The 17248-nt window shown below is 34.6% G+C and overlaps 1 protein-coding gene across 8 annotated transcripts in view; it reads left to right on the top strand.

The window, feature by feature from the left end:
* LOC125683740 (uncharacterized) overlaps positions 1 to 15961 on the top strand; it is a 29980-nt gene extending 14019 nt beyond the window's left edge. For 3 of the 8 annotated variants that reach the window (XM_056140572.1, XM_056140568.1, XM_056140569.1), the window contains 27 exons: positions 1118 to 1180; positions 1280 to 1459; positions 2049 to 2201; positions 2342 to 2443; positions 2595 to 2689; positions 2864 to 3058; positions 3183 to 3254; positions 3368 to 3467; positions 3682 to 3777; positions 4576 to 4645; positions 4734 to 4833; positions 5796 to 5923; positions 6638 to 6755; positions 7317 to 7417; positions 9094 to 9196; positions 9669 to 9846; positions 9937 to 10006; positions 10555 to 10621; positions 10922 to 11007; positions 11214 to 11340; positions 12190 to 12231; positions 12323 to 12484; positions 14077 to 14199; positions 14294 to 14428; positions 14827 to 14976; positions 15080 to 15149; positions 15325 to 15961. In XM_056140572.1, the coding sequence (XP_055996547.1) occupies positions 1118 to 1180; positions 1280 to 1459; positions 2049 to 2201; positions 2342 to 2443; positions 2595 to 2689; positions 2864 to 3058; positions 3183 to 3254; positions 3368 to 3467; positions 3682 to 3777; positions 4576 to 4645; positions 4734 to 4833; positions 5796 to 5923; positions 6638 to 6755; positions 7317 to 7417; positions 9094 to 9196; positions 9669 to 9846; positions 9937 to 10006; positions 10555 to 10621; positions 10922 to 11007; positions 11214 to 11340; positions 12190 to 12231; positions 12323 to 12484; positions 14077 to 14199; positions 14294 to 14428; positions 14827 to 14976; positions 15080 to 15149; positions 15325 to 15338 (2900 nt within the window). In that variant the 3' untranslated portion in view covers positions 15339 to 15961. Of the gene's footprint in view, positions 1 to 1117; positions 1181 to 1279; positions 1460 to 2048; positions 2202 to 2341; positions 2444 to 2594; positions 2690 to 2863; positions 3059 to 3182; positions 3255 to 3367; positions 3468 to 3681; positions 3778 to 4575; positions 4646 to 4733; positions 4834 to 5795; positions 5924 to 6404; positions 6455 to 6637; positions 6756 to 7316; positions 7418 to 9093; positions 9197 to 9668; positions 9847 to 9936; positions 10007 to 10554; positions 10622 to 10921; positions 11008 to 11213; positions 11341 to 12189; positions 12232 to 12322; positions 12485 to 13978; positions 14200 to 14293; positions 14429 to 14826; positions 14977 to 15079; positions 15150 to 15324 lie in introns of those variants that run through there. The other 5 variants (XM_056140570.1, XM_056140571.1, XR_008795981.1 and 2 more) reach the window with 5 other exon arrangements.
* Positions 15962 to 17248: the final 1287 nt, after the last annotated feature.

Genomic DNA, 17248 nt, shown 5'->3' with positions numbered 1-17248 from the left:
ACTTAACCAAACTTCAGTCCTTCGCTATAAACTTCACATAGATCCTAATATAAACTTAACCCTTATTCTATCTCTTTACCGTTACTATTAATTCAACTATGATCCTAAACCTACCCTGCTTCCATGACCCTATTCACGAACATTACCCATGACAATAACCTCTAAACTCTAAACCCAAACCTGAAACAGAGTTAGCAGTGTAAAACTCTAGATCCAAAACTGAAACAGAGTTAGCAGTGCAAAACTCTACACCCAAACCTGAAACAGAGTAAGCAGTGTAAAACTCTAGATCCAAAACCAAAACAGTGTAACACGATGTTGTTTATACATTGACACCAATTACAAAAATTGCATTGTTAACTATTGCAAACTGTTGTCAAATATAATTTTCTAATCTAATCCAAGTTCCATTATCTTTTTTCTAGAGGATCAGAGTGTTTTGCCCCAGTCAATCAAAGTTTCAGTTATTAAAATCATTAAATGTTTTGCCAATTGAAAAATCAATTATTTTTTCTAATATAGTAAATGAAAGGTTCATAATTCCTAGTCAACAAAGTCAGAGACTAATAATGTTGGTAAAGTTGCTATATAAGCTCTGGTAACCTTGTGATATCCAGAATGTTGAATTGCTATTATTGGCTGGTAATGGATGACAGGGGATGCTTACTCCTTCTAGGTACCTGATCCCACCTCTGGTGTGTCCAGAGGTCCGTTTTTGCCCAACTATCTATTTTGTATTGCTTATAGCTAAGTACTTCGTTACTAGCTTGAAAATACGGATGTATATTTAATTGCTGTTATAAAATTTAGAAATTCATTTCAAAATTAAGGATTATCTCCCTCATTCATAGCTCTTATCCTTGGACGAATTTGGCTCCACTTTTTTGGCACGCTGTTTTTGGCTATATTTACCTCTAAAATTTCATAGTTATTTCGGATTTCAAACATTTCGGTTGAGCATCACTGAAGAGACATTATTTGTCGAAATGCGCATCTGGTGCATCAAAATTGGTACCGTATAAGTTTTACATTATAGGAGTTATGAGATTAATCACTGTTCGTTATCTTCACCGTTCATCTTACATGCAAGTGAATGTCTTACTCTATTTTGTTTTAGCAAATTGGACTGTCGTTATCTCAAACCAACATTCGAAAGCGACCTTGAGTTTTGATATCAAAGGTATATAGATAGAAACACCTATGGATTGCATTAAAGTTTTGAAATTAAAAACACAATTCGTTTCAATCTTAAGGCTAATATCTATATTCTATCCTATAGTAAAACCAGGAATCCAAATAAAGATCTCGCCACACTACCAAATTGCTGTTCAGAAGGGAACTGCACTAGAACTTGTTTGTAACATAACCAACTTAGGTGATTTACAAGGATTTCCGGTAGATATTTCTTCATTGGTGTGGTTCAAGGATGGCATTAAAATACCAGAAGGTCAGCGTCAAGGTAAAGATATTGTTATCATAGTAAAGAACTCTGAATTGTACGGGCCTATCTTGTCCTTTTTTTTCTTAGATACTCCCTATGTCAAGCAAAGGTTATTTCAATTTTATAAATTTAATATTGAAATTAAGAGGTGTCATTGATATATGGTGTTGATGTTATTTATGAAGTCCTTCTATGTCTTTGAAATAAAAAAGCAAAGTACTTAAGATTAAAACAACAACCAAGAAAGAAAACCCGATTGCAGTCGATAAACACGGCCCGGTATTTGTGGTAAATATCACAAGGAAGAGCTTTCGAAAGAAATATATAAAGTCTCAAAGGTTTTACTCAAACTTTCAGGTTTCTAAGAGGCAAAATTAATCCCCTACGATATACACATATAATTGTTTGGTTTGATTTATGAAACAAATACATTGTATAAACCTATACAATATTCCGTCAGACATTTCAATAGCGGTCACTCCCCCACCCCCCCACCCCTTCATATAAATTAGTTTGCTTCTATATACCCCGGTTTTCAATCTTGTATAGTATTTGCGACACAGTAGTATACTATTTAAATAAAACTTTACTGAAATATTTGTAACAGAAAAAGAAAGGATAACTATGATTACTGACCAATCCTTCCGTCTTCTCCGTATTTATCCGACCGAGGAAAGCGACAAGGGTACCTACTCCTGTACCCACGACAAGTACAAGGTACCCGGAGTGATCAACACAACAGTGGATATATATAACACAGGTACGTCATATTCCAGTGAGTTCCGAAATTCACAAGCGCGAGTTTCTGTTTTATTTCTTGGAGGACTTTGTTTATTTTTCTGTTGTTTGGCTAGTCACTAGAATTTTACTTTACATGCCTTTCAATGTATTTTTCGTTAGGCCAAATCATTTGCGAGTCAGAAAAAGATGTCTATGGAATTTTATGGCCAACTGCAATTCCAGGAAATCTGATCCAATCGGATTGCCCGGATGCTGGACAGGGTGCGTACTGAGTGTGTATAACGACAGTAGTAACTCGACAACGTACTGAGTGTGTATAACGACAGTAGTAACTAGACAACGATGAATAGCTTTCCGTGTTGCATGTATATTCTCATACACTTGATGATTGTGAGATGAATGTTCTCTCTAGGAAATGCCAGTAGATTGTGTGATGATTACGGTACATGGAAGAAAACAAGTGTATCGTATTGTACAGACACAGACTTTTCAAATGCTTTGAATGAGGTTTGGTTTATCATTGTTATTGAATTTCAAAACAAAATCTTAAATTCCTCCAAATTCTAATTGGTATAAGAAAGAATGTACCGTTTTTGAGTACTCAGTAATTTATTCTGCAATCTTATATTATGATATTAAAAGGAATTTTCTATCCACTAGAAATATATACATATTTTCCAGGTTCAGGTCCTAGAAAATGACGGTATATCTGATAAAAAGTATATAGAACAAACCTTTGAGAGTTCCTTGCGAAAAACTGAAAATTTAACTGCCTCCAAGACTGTCATTTCATCAGGAAATTTATTGTCTTCCATGGATATAATCAAAACGGTCCTCAAAGTAGCCACACAAAGCAACGCTTCTGTTCCAGAAAGGGTGAGATTGCCTCGAAACACAATGTTACACACACACACACACACACACACACACACACACACACAACACACACAGTGTTCTGTGGAGATAGAACAGTCTTATCATTATTTTTTCGGTATTCCAGAACGTCTATGGCATCGTGGACAATGTTGCGTCGTCCGACAACAAAGATTCTTGGAAGCTTGTTGAAGAAGAGGTAAACATGTTCATCGAACAATGCTACATCAACTTTAAATTAGTAATTAGTAAAGAATCAGAAGCTGATACTATTTACATTGTATTCCTAATGTATGTCACTCTGCTTTCAAGACGTACAGTGGCCCCTCGTCGGTGTTGGACATCATGGATCGCACAAATTCCCTGCTGATAAAAGACGCAAGAGCAAATGAATACAGAGGACAAAATATTGGTGAGTAAAATAATTTCGTTAAATCAGGCGTTCTAGCAGTTTAATTTTTCTTAGCATCACTCAAACTATGTTTGCGGCGAACAATTACTTAAATCCTCATGTTTTGCAATCACAAAACAGATACAATTAAATGTTGTTTTGTTACAACAAATTACAAATAAAAGAATTTACAATGTTTACTTAATATTTACTAGAAATTTTATTTCTCGCACAGTTGTCAACATAAGCGAAGTGTCACTTCACGAATCCGGAATAAAGTTTCTGGAGAATGACTCCTTCATGGTGCTTCCAGAGCAGCAACAACAACAGGGTAGGGAGATGAAACGCGGTGTTCATCTGATTTTCAATTACCAAAATATATTAAAGTTTTTAACAATTTTGTCCTACTTGTAAAGCACTGTTAAATCATAGCATGTACGTATCTATAAGGCTCGACGACATGTCATGGATTATTGCACCTGTTTTAACCAAAATTATATGGTTTTAAATCAGTGTTTATAAACAAGAGTCAGTCTGACATTGCTAATGCCTATTCAGAAGACAAATCAAGTGACAGTCACATGTTCAGCTCAGAATCATCGATGGTCTTCTTTATGTAAAACTCTGTAAGCTGTTACTACAGTAACATGATATAAGTTTGAAAGGAATAAATATAAGTACATGTACCTCTTGGAAATTTGTTATTTTACGGTCTTTCAAACCCCAATTTAGACAATTGAGTCTGAATTATATATATATCATGTGGGGATTCCCCTCATGCGCGTGGGACTATTTATGGACACCTACCAAACTTACTGAGCGGAAAATGTATTTATGGTTTTCCAATTAACTTTTTAAATAATCTTCTCACTGTTTTCTTTTACATGCAAATATTTTCAGTCATGTAATAAGGGAAACTTAATAACTTTAAAAACTAATTCATCTTCGTTAAAGTAATGCTGTACAAAAATAATATATGAACATCGGACCATACAGCTTTAAAGACGAAAAAACCTAATGTATATTTTCGCGAAATTTGGGTTATCCAAGGTAATGATTATTAATATACAACAAAAGAAAATCTGAACCAAAGATTAAAATGTTATCTTGTATGAAATTTGCATTTCAGCGACAAAATTTTCTGCTGTTCTATACAAGACGATGTCTCAGTTTTTACCAACTACTTCCAACACGTCTGGGTAAGCTGCAAACTTTGTCTATATATTCATTGTTGTCGGTTGAATTCTAGATTCAGACACTAGAAATATAATTTTTTTTTTCATTAAGAGAACGGGTTATCAACTCCGTGGTCATGTCACTAACACTGGAAAAATCTTTGCATGACCTTTCACCGCCACTAGAGTTAGTATTTCAGCACAACAAAGGGGTGAGTAGCACTATAATCAAGTGACCAAAACAAAGGGGTGAGTAGCACCATATATATAATGATTAAAAGTTAACGTAGTTTTCATAAATCATGGTAAACAAAGCATTTATAATCATATGCTTCAATACATCTCTGTTAGATCCGTCATCATGTAATGCCATAGTTTTTGTTTAAAGAAAAAAAAATCTTTATCAAATCAAACTTTGCGCATGATAGGAATATATCTTTCAGGGGAATTTTATTCACTGGATAAAATAAAAAAAAAAATGGGTAAACTATTGATAGTGAAAAAGTTTATATTTTCCATAGACAATCAATTATCTATAATAAAATTTTTGTCAAGGGCAATAACTCTAATGGTGGTATTTCCTCTACTGTAAGTCTATTATACAATGTTTTCCCTAATATCCACAATTGATTTATACATTTTTATATATAAGCAATTTTTCTAAAGTGTTGACATTTAAAATTCTCATATCAACAGGTTTTTAACTATTTTCATGATTCTGATTTACGAAAATGTGTGATTTTCTGATGTTGACCTATGCTTCTGTGTTGGTATGTCTGATATATTAAAAATGGTGGCATCATATACGCATGTTCTTTGGTTATTAATTAAATCAAACAAGATTGAGTGTAAATTAATACAGGTTTTTTTTCACTTTGTACCATTGATATTGATAAGCTATTTGAGGATGGAGCTACCTTAAATGATTTTCTTAAATTGGGGCAGCAAAAATAATTAATGCTTTGTACTTAGTATGGAGGTCCTTCACATTGTCACGTGATCACATATATATCTTGACCAAGACAGTCGTTATGAGGTATGATTATTTAATCATTCAGGAAAACAATGTCTTCCTGGGCATCTGGTCCCACTTCTGGGATAAACCGGATGTGGGATCAGGTGCATATGAAAGGTAAAGATAACGAACAGTGATCAATCTCATAACTCCCATAAGGAATACAACTTGGAGAGTTGGGCAAACACAGACCCATGGGTATACCAGAGGTGGGATCAAGTGCCCAGGAGAAGTAAACATCCCCTGTCGACCGGTCACATCCGCCGTGAGCCCTTTATCTTGATCAGGTAAACGGAGTAATCAGTAGTAAAAATGAGAGTGTAAAGAACGACCTAACAGTTAGTATGAAATACACCAGACAGCATATGACCCAATGACAGGTTATGTTGAAAAACTAGATAGTTATAACGACCATAGAATTTTCGAAATGCTGACTTATAACGAGATTGTTGAAACCCATGTAACATCAGCTTGTTTTCAGTAGCCTGCCTCGATTTAGAAACTGATCATATGCAGAACCAACTCATGTGAATCGAATGAGTTGAGAGACATAAACATCATATGCAGGTTATAATTGAATATTGCTACGTAAATATGAGAAGCCGATGATTGAGACCCCCCCCCCCTCTCTCTTTCTCTCTCTGTAAAGAGAGGGAGGGTGATTGAAATAGGACGGGTATTTAACTTGTTTTAAATGTTAAAGCCTACCAATAGAAGAGGTTTGTTGTATGCGGGTTGTTTAATTGCTGTTACAATATATTGTTTCAGATTAGAGTGGAGGGAGAGGCGGAGTGTGTATTTTGGGACTACACCTTGTTGTAAGTGTAGTTTGACTACATTTGAGTGTTCATAGTCATATTTGTGATGACTAGAGGGCTTTACGTCAAGTGGAAAGGTCGTTAGGTGAATGTAATGATATGTACATGTATATAAATGTATCTTTAATTCAAATTTTAGCTGTATTTAAGATCGCTTTGTATCACATTACGTTCAATTTGCAGCAATGACGGAGGGTGGTCTACGGAAGGGTGTTCTATAAATTCCACACAAGATGGCACTAGTGTGTGTTTGTGCAACCACACCACCAACTTTGCCATTTTGATGAGACCTTATACACCGGTACAATTTGATTTAGTGTTCACAGATCGTTTTAAGTTCGAAATAAGTAGTCCTTTCGTATATCTATATATGTCTTCCAAATACATGAAGTAGCATCGTTATTCCAGTCACAACTTGTACTCCACTTATTATCATGAACCATCGTTTCAGTTTCTATTTATCGGAAATTACAACTTTAGAATTTTTGCAACGGGTTTCTAAAATGTTTTCAGCTATACTATGCATTGGAAGCAGCAGTAATATCTAATGCTTTTATAGTGATTTTGTACATATACATTTCTATTCGAATAATGCAAAGCAGCTGTGAGATTTTAAAAGCGATAGAATGATTTTCTTATATTTGTGGGTTTTTTTACGATTTGTTGATGAAAGGCGAAAATAAAGAAAAGTGATCAATCTCATAACTCTTACAAGCAATACAAAATAGATAGTTGGGCAAACACGGACCCCTGGACACACCAGAGATGGGATCAGGTGTCTAGGAGGTCTAAATTATAATCAACTCACAAATGTTGGAAAAGCAGATTACTAAAAACTATTTATTGATTTTATTTTCTGTAGACAAAAGAAGATTCTGCCCTTGTCATCATCTCCATCGTCGGCTGTGTTATATCCATGCTCTTTGGTCTTCTGACAATATGTGTCTACGTCATTGTGTGGAAGTAAGTTTACCTGACAATATGTGTCTACGTCATCGTCTGGAAGTAAGTTTATCTGACAATATGTGTCTACGTCATCGTCTGGAAGTAAGTTTATCTGACAATATGTGTCTACGTCATCGTCTGGAGGTAAGTTTATCGTTGATGTCAGAAACATCTGTTCGTGATTTTTGAAAAAAAAAAAAGATTACTGAATACAGCAAATATTTCACCCGTTTTAATTTCGTTCATTTTGTTCTTATCCTGAATATTTAAAACTGTGAAAATATAAATTTATTACCTTAAAGTAGCAATTAGCGGTCATGGACGAATTTTAAAACTAGGCGAAGTAATTTTCTAATGTGTATGGACAAAATAACACGTGGCGAAAGTTCCCCTATATACAGTTTAACAGTCCTGACCCCCTAGTCTACAATATTATAGGATTAAACATTCTTGTTGAAGAATTTATCGATGTGTAAACTCTGGACAGTTTACTCACAAACTGAATAAAAGTTTGTGAGAGTAAAATGTCCAGAGTTTACACATCGATAAATTCTTCAAAAGAATGTTTGATTCTTATAATTCCAATTCGTTCCCTCAACTTCCCTGTATTATCAATTTCAATAATTTGGATAGTTTCCCCGCACTATATCATTTGTTTTCAGGCGCGTATGTATACATAGTATTTTTGGATTGACTGATGTGTAAATTCTCGTTTAGATTTATTTTTGTCCAATCAAAACAATTGTAATAAATAACATTCGAATTATATGGATATAGTAAATTCACTTCGTTATAACAACCATAGACTTTGCGAAATGCTGACTTTAAACGAGACTGTTGAAACCCTGTAACATCAACTTTAAAAGCTGTTATCATACGCTGAACAAGCTCTTGCGTATCGAATCAATTGAGAGATAGAAACACCATATGCAGGTGATAATGGAATATAGCTACATAAATATGGAAAATTGATGATGAAGAAGCTGGAATCATCCCGTTTGTCGTAAAGTTGAGTTGATCGTTTGCCGTTAATATATCCATTTTCAATAAAATATCCAAGTACGAAACAGATGTGGAGGACTCTTTTGTGTTGTTTATTTCGAGTTCACTGGGATAAATCAAATGAAGATGTGAATGAAAATGGTTTTTGCTAATAGATAAAACGTCGTCGATATATCTTCATGTCAAGTTGAAAGCCAGAGCAAGAGATTTTTTCTTCTTATTTAGAAGTTTTGAAATACTTCTGCTTTATAAGAATATAAATACAGATCAGCAAACAAAGGAGTACAATTCGTGCCCATGGGAAATCCAACAGACTGATCACAAAATACTTCGAAGATATTTTGAATGAGGAACTCCAACTTTAAAGTACTTTTACGTGGAATCAGGGTGGTGATTGACAAAGTAATTGTTTGGATGACTGGTCACTAGATATGAATATTTTCTTTTCCCACCTACACCTGGTGATGTATAAATATGAGTGAAACATTCCAACGAGATTTAAAAACAATATATAAATCAATCATTTGTTCAAGAAGCAACTGCCTATGATGTCAAGAAGTCTAGTTTTAGATTTATCGTTAAGAATGGTCGTGTAAAGTGTTGAGAAGTCCTCATTTAAAGTGTGGTAAATATTGTGATGAATGATACGAGTAGGTGAGTGCAATTTAACATTTATTTCTTTTTTATTTTAGGTCCATCAAAAGTGACCAGAATGTTTTGATCATCTGCCTGTGTGTTTCTCTTTTTCTTGCCTACCTCTTACTGCTTGCTGGAGTCGACAATTCTCAAAATGAGGTAATACATACAATGTATAAGATGAAAAAATATCCATGAATACCTCCGGTATCATATGAAGTCCTTCAGATGGGTAAAATATCTCGCGCATCTCGCGACCTACATGAATGGCAAGCGAAACGTCTCTGTCGTTTAAAAAATATCATGTTCACAGAGGATGCCACAGCAACTGATGAATTAACGATTCATGTATGTGTGCTGTACTTATATTTCGTTTTTATTATTTTATGGCAGCTTGTGTTGTAGTTATATTTAATTGTTTTGCAGGCTGCATGTGTTATAATTATGATTTGTTTTTATTATTTTATAGTAAGCATGTCTTTTAGTTAATTTTATTATAATTTTTTTGCAGGCTACATGTTGTGTTGAAGTTATATTTTGGTTTAATTGTTTTGCAGGCTGCATGTGTTGTAGTTATATTTAATTGTTTTGCAGGCTGCATGTGTTGTAGTTATATTTAATTGTTTTGCAGGCTGCATGCGTTGTAGTCACAGCTTTATTGCATTACCTCCTCTTGCTAACCTTCTTTATGATGTTAGGAGTGGGAACAATCTTTTTCATGAATGTCACGGTGTTATTCTATGCAATGCACATCACCAACAAATTCAACTCACGGTCAAGACTAAAGTGGATTCTGGGATTCGCAACATGTAAGCTCTCACTGGTTGTATAATTATAAATAATGTTTGACTAGCAGTCACTATAGCGTTTTCTAACAATGGTAAATGTTGGCATTGCAGGTATTCCGCTGGTCATCGTGTTCATTACGTTGGGAAGCTGTTGGAATACAAAATACCATGCAGACACATTGTAATTATTACTAATCGTATGGAAAATAAAGTAACATTCAGCTTGAAATATAAAGTATCATTATATTCTTAACATAATGCTACTGAAATGTTACCCCCCCACCCGCTGTTTTTGATATTTGTGATTTTAATAAAATAAAATAAAAACAACGGGTCAAAACCGTAACCGGGTATATTGTGATACATAATAGAATTACAATAGAAGGTAGGCGAAGATAACGAACAATGATCAATCTCATAACTCCTATAAGCAATATAAACTGAGAGTTGGGGAAAACGGACCCCTGGAAATACCAGATGTGGGATCAAGCGCCTAGGAGGAGTAAGCATCCCCTATTGACCGATCACATCCGCCTCGGGCCCTATATCTTGATAAGGTAAACAGAGTATTCGTAGGCAAAATCAGTGTGGCAAGAACGACCTAACAATCGGTATGAAACAATTCAGACAACATTTGACCCAAATATAGGTGATAGGTTGTATTGGCAATATATATATATATATATATATATATATATAGAGCATTATACATTAAAACCAATATTTCAGTTGCTGGCTGTCAGTCTCATCGGGTGCAATATACGCTTTCATCGCACCTGTTCTCGTCATTTTTGTGGTATGTATTCAAATTTCCAGTAGAAACATTATACTTCATGAGATAATGATTTCACTACATTTTCTAATGTATATGGATATTTTATTTTCATGATTACGATGTCGAAAAAGCTTTGTGTATGTCAATGATGAATTTTCATTGGTTGTGATTTATTTTGATGATGATTCCAATCCATGAAATATAAACAACATTGCAACTGATTTCACGGAATGTAAGATATAGATATTATTTGCTAATTGCATGTCCTTTAACATACACAGCTTGTAAAGTTATCCACATATCTATTTTACTTTCTTACAGCTAAACATTTGTATCATTGTCTCATTGGTACGTGTCATGTTTCTGACAACCAAAATGAAGAATGCTGAAATTAAAGAAAAAGCTAGGTAAGGATTTCTTTACTAAAGAATTATTCATACTTGATCATCTGAACATGTTATTTGAAATCAGAGATACATCTATTGATCTTAATGTACATATTTCGAGCTGAATTCAATAGATGAAGTATTTTAATCGTACTTTTGCTCTGCGTACAAGCAATATTTTCCTTGATATAACAAGTATGTTTGATAACTTTTTCCTTATTTAACAGATATGCCTTACGCAGTGTTTGTACACTCGTTCCTGTTCTTGGGGTCACGTGGGTATTTGGAATTTTTGCCATCAATGAGGATGCTGTAGTGTTCCAGTATATATTCACTATCTTTAATTCAATACAGGTAAACTACAGTTTAATGTTTGTAGACATAATCTGAGATGACGAAACACGACGATGGAGAGTTTGCAACAGCACTCAATTGAAAATGTTAATAATGTACTGCACTTATGATTGTTTATGCTATTCAAAGGTAGAAAGTGTACGGCTGAATGCGTTTGGTTATAAGATAGAAGGATTCTCATGAATTCCATTTTATTCTTGCGGGAAAGATTATATACATATTTATATTCCCCTGGTGTGATTTTAAATGAAAATCATACCAAGGCGAACCATAATGGTATATCACTATAAAAGAGCGACGTAAATCTTTCATAGTAAAGGTGAAGATAACGAACAGTGATCAATCTCTTAACTCTTATAAGCAATACAAAATAGATAGTTGGGCAAACACGGACCCCTGGACACACCAGAGGTGGGATCAGGTGCCTAGGAGGAGTAAGCATCCCCTATCGATCGGTCAAACCCGCCGTGAGCCCTATGTCTTGATCAGGTAAACATAGTTATCCGTAGTCAAAATTAGTCTGCCAAGAACGGGCTAACAATCGGTATGAAACACGTGATACAACATTTGACCCAATGGTAGGTTATATTGGCAAACTAGATCGTTATAACAACAATAGAATTTGCGAAATTCTGATTTTAAAGAAGACTGTTGAAGCCCCTGTACCATCAACTTGTTTGTCAGTAGCTTGCCTCGATTTAAAAACTGATCATACGCAGAACAAGCTCTTGCGTATCGTTTTGTTGTTTTACATCCGGTTTTGAACCGAGAATCTTTCACTCACGTTTGTAATACCTTATATTTGTATAAATGTATTGAAATGAGAAAATATCAGTTTTCTGTTTTTAGGGTCTCCTGATATTCATCACACATGTGCTGCTGAACGCAAAGGTAAAACGATCACAATCTAGTATGAAGGCAACTTATAATCCATTGTATCTTTGTATGATTATTTAGATTGAATAACAAATTCCTTTTGTAGATTAGAAAAGCATTGATAGCAAAATATCCTTGCTTGAAACGAAAACGAAATAAAGGTGCTTACAAAGAGAAGGATCAGGCGAGGGTACCATCTACAACGTCTGAGAACTTCTCCAGTACGACGCAGTCAATGGCATTAGTTCCGTCCAGTTATACAGAATATGTGAGTTTATACACTAGGAAAGATAGACAAAGTTATACGGAATATGTGAGTTTATACACTTGAAAAAATAGACGAGGTTCCAAAAAGTATAAAATCTATACAGCATGTCCGTTAAGTTGTAATGAGTTGAATCTTGGGCTATGCTTTGAAATGTTTCGGATATCTATCATCTAAACTTGTTCTGCGATAAAATTTTATTTTTTGGATGTTTGTTTCTGAATACAAAACTAGAGAAAATTTGCAAATCGTATTTTATCATTCGTATGAAAGGGGAAGATAAGGAACAGTGATCAATCTCATAACTATCGTATGTGTGGTGAATTATAAAAGTGTTTCAATGTCTGATGGCACTGATTTCATCATTTATCTTTCAGCAGTTACAGATATACGTTGTTTTGGTTTTTGGAGGTATATTATTGCCACAATTATATTTCAGAATGTTTGTAAATAATAATGTTATTTCAACATTTTTTATTCTTTTTGTTCTGATTGTATATTTTTGTTTCAAAAATTGTATTTGATATAATTTACAATTTTACATGGTTTTAATAATTTTATTTTGATATTGTTATGTCCAATTATAATTCTGATCTTATATTTTGGTTTTAACATATTTATTTCTGTTAATTCTTGTGTCTTATTCCGAAATCTAAAAAAAGATATATATCTAAAAGGTTATGGATAAAAACTTATTTCTTAAAAGTTCTTTTTAAAAAGTTATTTTGATGTGATTACATTCAACTCGTCATTTTACGAAGGACAGGCGGGGGCAATCAAATCACCACTCGGAAGGTGCCATAAGATATTCTCTATGAATAAAATAGAAATCAGAGTGATAAGATCTAAACCATATACCCAGAATCCACAATCAACTTAAACAGTGGTGGCATTTTTCATCCGAGTTACCCACAATATATTTGTTTGGAAATAACATGACAAAATGTTGAAATCGTTGAATAAAATGTTGAAGTAGAATTGTAAAAACAAAAATGTTAAGATATAATTATGGCACTTATATACCTCCGTAATAATTAGCATTTCAGATTTTTTATGATAAAGGTACAATAAATTTAAGTAAATTGGTTTAATATACCAATTCTTATGACAACAAATATCACGTTACATGTATATAATCTCTTTTGTATTAGTTATGACATTTTCATTTTAGATAGTAATGAATTTGTAAACGCATCAAATTTCTGACTTGTTATGAAAAAAAAATGAAGATTAGAACATTTTTGAGAATCATGAATGTTATTAGCATCGTTATATCAAAGACTTTAAGATTTAAAGAGAAACCTTCTATTGATCAGATGATTCCGAATCCCTACAATGGTTGGTTTTCTACCTACTGTTTTGGAGACTTGGGTATACTTCCCATATAAACATATTTCTACTTTTATGTGTTTAAAATCACATGTAAATACGTATTTCACAATTAGCATACTATTTTGTTCCACATAATCTCGTAAAACGTTACTTGTTAATCATCAGCGTGACGAATTAGTGAAAGTCAAAGAACAGATGAAAATAAAAAATAATTTGCCAAGTCGTAAAATAATGAATCGTAAAGATGGCTGACATAATTGCAGAGAGACCCTGAGAAGGTGTCGGAAAGTGATGTACAGATGGAAACCGAAGAGATGAATTTCACCACAGCTGATGGAAAGAAAGTTATCGAGAAGCATCTTTTCGTCACCAAAATGGAAACGCGGGTAACTTATGTTGAATTTCATACAGATGTCCGTTCATACAAAATTTGATAAAATGATTTGTTTTCTAGCATGCGTTTTTAAAAATATTTTTAAGATTGAGGGCGGTAAATTCATAGCCGAAACAGAGGACACAAAACACTTCCAGACCGACCAAGAAACTGTAGCTTTTAAGTCGGTATCTTCGAGTAATGCTTTTAACGAGAGGACAAGAAAAGAGGAGGTTCGATGGGTATGGAAATCGCTGTAGAATAACATCGTTTATATTTCAAACTATAAGGACTTGTTGTAAGCTCTGCTTTATTTTTTTCCCCGCATGCGGTAGACCGGGGTTCAAATCCCGGCCGCGACAGACCCAAGTCGTTAAAACGGGCAGTGACAGTTCCATCGCCAATCGCTCGGCATCAGGTGTGAATGTCACGGGTCCTCGGAGATGACCTTAAAAACGGATGTCCCGTGTCACATTAGGTGTGGCACGCTAAAGAACCCTCACTGCTCAATGGCCGTAAGTGCCGAGCATAGGCCTAAATTTGAAGCCCTTCATCGGTCTTGGTGACGTCTCCATATGAGTGAAAAATTCTCGAGTGTGACGTTAAGCAAGATACAATCAATCAATCTGCTTTATTTTAGGGCGGCGGAGGTATAATTGGAGGAAAATTACCATTCCAGTCCGAAGGAAAAAAGTACGAGGAAATGCGCTTGACGAAGGAGGTCAGAGTGAGACACACAAATATAGAAACCAGCCGAGTTGTCTCTTCGAACACCTCTCAGTTTTCAATGGTGAGGACATTCATATAAAAATCATTAATCAACGAAATATTTTCTTTTTTTATGAACTAAACCTTTGTCAATTAATTTGAATACGAATTATTTTTTTGTGTAGAATATATCAAAAGAAAATAACTTGTTGCAGAATAAGATACATTTTTCTCAACTTACAAAGGACGATGAAGGTAAGAGAACAAGACTATTTACTCCGTTGTGATTCATAATAAGACGAGTAAGAGTATTGTCATATTAAACATTGTAAATAATCATCGAAACCTGGAACGTGAAACATTGGACTTGTATAATACTGAGCTATTTTGAGTTTATCTTTAGTTTCAAATTGTCAACCTTTTCTTTCAGAATTTGATGCTTAAACAGATTCGTTAGAATGGATATTGGTCAGAAATCCTCTAAACCGTCTGCTTTACTATAATGCTCATGTTAAATGTTTGGATTTCCAACGATAAGAAAGTACTACACTTCAATTAACCCAAATAGTGAAGTCAGACAGAGGACCGGATTTGGTCAATACTTCACACAAGTGATTGAATGTTTTGGAGGAGGGTGATTTTTGTGTTTTGTGTATTTCATACTGACATATTTGCAAATATTTCAGTCAGCAATTGAATATTTTGAACAGTATAAACGTTATGATAACGTTAATGAATTTGACTACAAGAATAACAGAATATTGCATTAACTACAAAGTGTTCCAATCTTAGATATACATATGTATGTCATGAGATGTAGCAAATATACACTATGATAGACACTGTGATAGACAGAGGTGTATTACGTACCCGAAGTATACACTGTGATAGACAGAGGTGTATTACGTACCAGAAATATAGACAGAGGTGTATTACGTACCCGAAGTATAGAGAACAAACACAAAGTATGCATTAAAATTCATTTTGTTTTAATGTGAAATAGCATGAAGATGTTTTGTATTGAACTAAAATATGTGTATTATTAAATGCCTTCTCTACTGAAAAAAGGTTTTGTTTTGCAACAACAGCATTGTCGTTTCAGAGATATATTCTTTCGTGTAACAAATAGGGAAAATTTGTTTGTATAATGGTTTACGCCCCACTCGTGAATTTCTCACTCGCACGGTGATGTCACCAGCTGGAGAAGTGCCACAAATTTCTAGCTATGCATGACCCTTAAAACTGCATTAGTTAAAGGTTCTTTATCGTGCTAATGCCTACTGCGAAACTGGACCCGACCCGCGACTCCTACTCCTACCGTTAGGCTCTAGATGAAGGAGAAATCGCTCACGTGTGTAAAACATCTTTGGTTTTACGCGGTGACATGATCAAAAATCGAACCAAAGACCCCCTGGTTGATTAGGGAAAGTCGAAAATGGATTCAATAGAAAAATGATTTAACAGCCTAGTATATAGAACAATCCTATATGGGGCATGACACATATCTTCATCCAAACTATGCATGCTGTGTTGTGTTGTACAGCTAGTAAGCCCAATATGTTATAAAATTATTATTTGTCGATATAAAAGGCAAAGATGACGAACAGCGATCAATCTCATAACTCCTATAAGCAACACAAAATAGAGAGGTGGGCAAACACGAACCCCTGGACACACCAGAGGTGGAATCAGGTGCCCAGGAGGAGCAAGCAACCCCTGTCGACCGGTCACACCCGCCGCGAGCCCTATATCCTGATACATATACCACATTGAACTCGATGTATGAATTCATTTTATCGTAGAGGTGTATCACCTTAAATATGCCTGTGTTACTATCATATCAGTTTAGTCAGCCATTATGACGATGTAGAGTGCCTACATCGTCATAATGGCTGACTAAACTGATAAATGAATAGGAGAATTAAGAGGCCTGATAGATGGAAATGTTCTTAGTAAGAATGTTATATAAATTCGGTAAATGTTATGGATTACACCAATATTACCCTCAGATTCGTCAACAGTTTTATGTCATATACCACAAAGAATACATTGACACTGTTAAACTGAGGTCAATATTGTTTTCAACAGCTGAGTTATGCGAATCAACAATTCATTTTCGCAATACAGCACTTAGTGGTAAAACATAAGAATTTTTTATTTTGAATACAAAGTAATTGGTCACTTGATCATTATAGAAGGTTTACGCTTCCCAAGCACCCGATCCCACTCTGATGTGTCCGGGGTCTGTGTTTGTCTGATCCCACTCTGATGTGTCCGGGGTCTGTGTTTGTCTGATCCCACTCTGATGTGTCCGGGGTCTGTGTTTGTCTGATCCCACTCTGATGTGTCCGGGG

This window comes from Ostrea edulis, chromosome 6 (assembly GCF_947568905.1).
Source record: "Ostrea edulis chromosome 6, xbOstEdul1.1, whole genome shotgun sequence".
NCBI classification, from domain to species: Eukaryota; Metazoa; Mollusca; class Bivalvia; order Ostreida; family Ostreidae; genus Ostrea; species Ostrea edulis.
This window is presented reverse-complemented; position numbering and strand designations above follow the sequence as displayed.